General features: G+C 50.0%; 1 protein-coding gene across 1 annotated transcript in view; it reads right to left on the reverse strand.

Moving 5' to 3' along the window:
* Positions 1–1563: 1563 nt before the first annotated feature.
* LOC132772516 (synapse differentiation-inducing gene protein 1-like) overlaps positions 1564–4208 on the reverse strand; it is a 7948-nt gene continuing 5303 nt past the window's right edge. Inside the window, exon 2 of the mRNA XM_067470614.1 lies at positions 1564–1937. Coding sequence (XP_067326715.1) covers positions 1785–1937 — 153 coding nt within the window. The 3' untranslated portion in view covers positions 1564–1784. The remainder of the gene's footprint in view (positions 1938–4208) is intronic.

The following is a 4208-nucleotide window of genomic DNA, read 5'->3' on the forward strand; positions in this document are numbered from 1 at the left end:
ATAACAAGGGGCTCAGATAGTTGATGTCATCCAGGAAACCCTGGAGTTGAGAGGCGATCACCCGCTCCTTAATAGCCCTTAATTGCCCAAAAAAGGAAGGTTGGAGATTGGTCTATAGTTGTTCAAGACCGTGGAGTCAAGGGAGGTCTTTTTCAGGACTGGTCTGACCACAGCCTGTTTTAGCCCAGATGGAAAAATCGCTTGCTTCAATGATACATTAATGATCAACATAAGCCAATCAATCAAACCACCTTTGGCCGATTTAATTAGCCAGGATGGGCAGGGGTCCAGAGCCGACGTGGTCGCCCTCACAGCTCCGAGGACCCCCTCCACGTCCTCAGGATGAACAAGCCGGAAGAAATCCCACAAAACCGGACAAGCAGAAGCCTCGGTCAGCTCCCCTGGCACTGTGTTTAAACTGGAGTCCAACTCAAGGCGTGTCTGAGCGACTTTATCTGCAAAGTGGAGTGCAAACTTGCAGCACCAAGTTGTCAGGTCATCAAAGGCCTCCTCCACCTCAGGTGGGTGAAGGAGTTCGCCAACGACCCGAAACAACTCTGAAAATCTATTAGATGCAGACGCTATGCGGGCAGTCATGAAGGTCTCCCTGGCTACCCATATAGCCACAGAATAGGCCTTAAGTGAGGCTCTAGCCTATGTTCAGTCAGAGGCATCCTGAGATTTCCTCCATTTGCACTCTAGCCTTCTTCTCGTGCGCTTCATCACAGCCAACTCCCCAGTGAACCAAGGAGATGGCGTGTCTCTGCGCAACGAGATGGGGCGTTCGGGAGCAATCGTGTCTATCACCCTGGCCATCTCACTGTTGTAGCGATCAACCAGGGTGTCGACAGGATCACCAGGCTCCAAGACAGGAAGAGCCCCAAGATTCCTCAGGAATCCATCCGAATCCATCAGTCTCCTGGGGCGGACCATCTTAGTCGGTCCTCTACCCCTGCAAAGTTTAGAGGTCACAGCAAGTCTAAAACTGATCAGATGATGGTCAGACCATGACAATGGCAGAATTTTGCTCTTCCACTCTGACCGTTCCACTGTCTGCAACAAAAACTAGGTTGAGTATATGTCCAGCCTGATGGGTGGGTCCAGATATAACTTGTGATAGCCCCATGGCCGTCATGGTGACCATGAAGTCCTGAGCCACTCCTATTAAGGAGGTCTCTGCCCCATGAAGTCCTGAGCCACTCCTATTAAGGATGTTAAAGTCTCCCAGCACAATCAGGTGCTGGGAGACCAAAGCCAAATTGGAGACCACATCTGCTAGCTCAGGCAGGGAAACTGCTGAGTCGCGGGGTGGACGGTACACTAGCAGAATCCCCAAGCTATCGCTGTTTCCCATCCTCAGGTGAACACACTCAAACCCAGGTGATTGCGGAACAGTGCATCTGACCACAGTGATGGACTGCTGAAAGACTACTGCGATTCCTCGTCAAACTACAACTCCCGGAGTCCTATAGCATTGAGCCGTGGCAGCTGAAGCGGTGCCCAGCTGTATCCATGGACCTGGGGTCAACTTTGGAAAAGAAGATGCACCAAAACACATCGGAGTTTTATTACAAAGCATTTGGAGCTTTATTGGCTTACAGCTTTGAGATTTGTTCCAAAGGCATTAAAGGCAGGCAAAGCATTAAAGCACCAAGAGAGGGAGAGGGAGAATACCAGGAACAAAGGCTCTTTTCCTCTGTCTTCCTTCTCCATCTCCCATTAATGGAGAGACCTTGGGTTGTTCCTCCAAGCCGGATGGATGTGGTGCCTCCCCAACAGCACTTTCAGTGTAACAGCTTCAACCTGACCACGAAAAACACGACGGCGGCGATATTAACGATCACTCCGAAGAAGATCCCGAGAATGTTGAGAATGTTGGCCGTGCGGGACGCTTTGGCGGCCTGGTTGCTGTCCCCCACGGCGTTGGCATTTTTCACCTGCAGAAAGGAAGGAAGGAAGGAAGGAAGGAAGGAAGAACCAGGACGTCAGAACCCAAAACCTTGCACGCAACCAACAACATCATAGAATCAACACATCTTAGAGCTGGAAGAGATCCCCAAAAACCATCCAGTACAACTCCCTTCTGCCAGGAACAAAGGCACCATACAAGCCTTCCTTGCAGATGGTCATCCAGCCTCTGCTTCAGAAACTCCAGAGAAGGAAATTCCACCAGAAATGCCAAACTACAGCTCCAGTTAGGGGCAAACCCAGGCCTGGATGTGGCCCCTTGGGCTCTTTCCTCAGGCCCTGCTCTCTCACACCATCCTATCCTTCCTTCTCTCTTTTCTTCCTCCTTCCCTCTCTCTTTCTCCTTCCCTTCCACCCTTTCATCCTCCCTTCTCTCTTTCCTTCCCTCCTTCCACCCTTTTGTCCTTCTCCTTCCCTCCCTTTTTCTTTCTTTCCTCCTTATCTCTCTCCCATCACTCTCTCTTTATCCTTCCATTCTTTCCTTCCTTCCCTCTTTCCTCCCTCTCTTCCTCTTTCCACTTCCTTCCCTTTTGTCTTCCTTTTCTCTTTCCTTTATCTTTCCTTTCCTTCTATCCTTCTCTTCATCCTTTTCTTCCTTCCTTCTCTTTTTCCTTCCCCCTTCCCTTCCTTACTTCCATCCATCCTTCCCTTCCATTGTTTCATCCTTCCTTCCTTCCTTCCTTCCTTTCTTCCTTCCATCCATCCTTCCCTTCCACTGTTTCTTCCTTCCTCCTTTCCCTTTTGTTTGCTTTCTTTCTCTCTTTCCTTCCTCCTTCCCTTCCTTCCTTCCATCCTACCACTGTTCCTTCCTCCCTTCTCTCTTTTCTTCCTCCTTTCCTTTGTTCCTTCCATCCTTCCTTTCCACTGTTCCTTCCTTCCGTTTTGTTCTTTCTTCTCTCTTTCCTTCCTCCTTCCCTTCCTTCCTTCCTTCCTTCCTTCCTTCCTTCCTTCCTTCCATCCTTCCCTTCCACTGTTTCTTCCTTCCTTCCTTCCTTCCTTCCTCCCCTCCTTCCCTTTTAATCTTCCTTCTCTCTTTCCTTCCTCCTAGCCTTCCTCCTTCCCTTCCTTCCTTCCATCCTTCCACTCTTCCTTCCACTCTTCCTTCCTTCCTTCCTTCTCTCTTTTCTTCCTCCTTTCCTTCATTCCTTCCATCCTTCCCTTCCACTGTTCCTTCCTTCTCCTTAGTTTTTCCTTCCTTCTCTCTTTCCTTCCTTCATTCCTTCCTTACCTTTTGTCCTTCCTTCCTTCTCTCTTTCCTTCCTCCTTCCCTTCCTTCCTTCCTTCCTTGTATTCCCTTGTCCTGCCTCCCTTCCTCCTGATTCACTGGGGCACCGAGGCGGCAGAAGCCTTCTGATTGGCTCTGGCGCCCCACAGAAGCCCTGTGATTGGCCCAGGCACTCGGGGAGGGGGGGCAGCCGAGCCTCCTCCCAGCTGTTAGCGCGCCAGCCAATCGCCTTCAAGCCGGGCGAGGGGCGGAGAGCGGGAGATTTGAACCACACAACTCTATGTTGTTGTTCATTCGTTCAGTCGTCTCCGACTCTTCGTGACCTCATGGACCAGCCCACGCCAGAGCTCCCTGTCGGCCGTCACCACCCCCAGCTCCTTCAAGGTCAGTCCAGTCACTTCAAGGATGCCATCCATCCATCTTGCCCTTGGTCGGCCCCTCTTCCTTTTGCCTTCCACTTTCCCCAGCATAATTGTCTTTTCTAGGCTTTCCTGTCTCCTCATGATGTGGCCAAAGGACTTCAACTTTGTCTCTAGTATCTTTCCCTCCAGTGAGCAGTCGGGCTTTATTTCCTGGAGGATGGACTGGTTGGATCTTCTCGCAGTCCAAGGCACTCTCAGAACTTTCCTCCAACACCACAGCTCAAAAGCATCGATCTTCCTTCGCACAACTCTATATTACTATAAAAATGGCATTTATTTGTGTACATGTTATGCTTAGCTTGGCGAAAGATTGCTGCTTTGCATCCTTTTCAGCTGAATTGCCATAAAATCATCTCAGTGGCACTTTCTTCAGCTTTGGTGAGATTCTTTTTGAGAACCTAGGAAAAACCTTTTAAATTGGGCTTCTCTTTGCTCACCATTGTAGCGATCCCTCTTTGGTGGGTCCGCAGGGTCTCTCCTACAGGGCCAGATCCTTCTAAAATCCTCCATGATCTCAAGTGGGTTCAGCGAGTTTGGAAAAGATGCAAACTTGGCCAAAACAGGGTGGGAAAGAGAGAAAGTTTGCATGCAGA

Source organism: Anolis sagrei, chromosome 7, assembly GCF_037176765.1.
Source record: "Anolis sagrei isolate rAnoSag1 chromosome 7, rAnoSag1.mat, whole genome shotgun sequence".
Taxonomy (NCBI): domain Eukaryota; kingdom Metazoa; phylum Chordata; class Lepidosauria; order Squamata; family Dactyloidae; genus Anolis; species Anolis sagrei.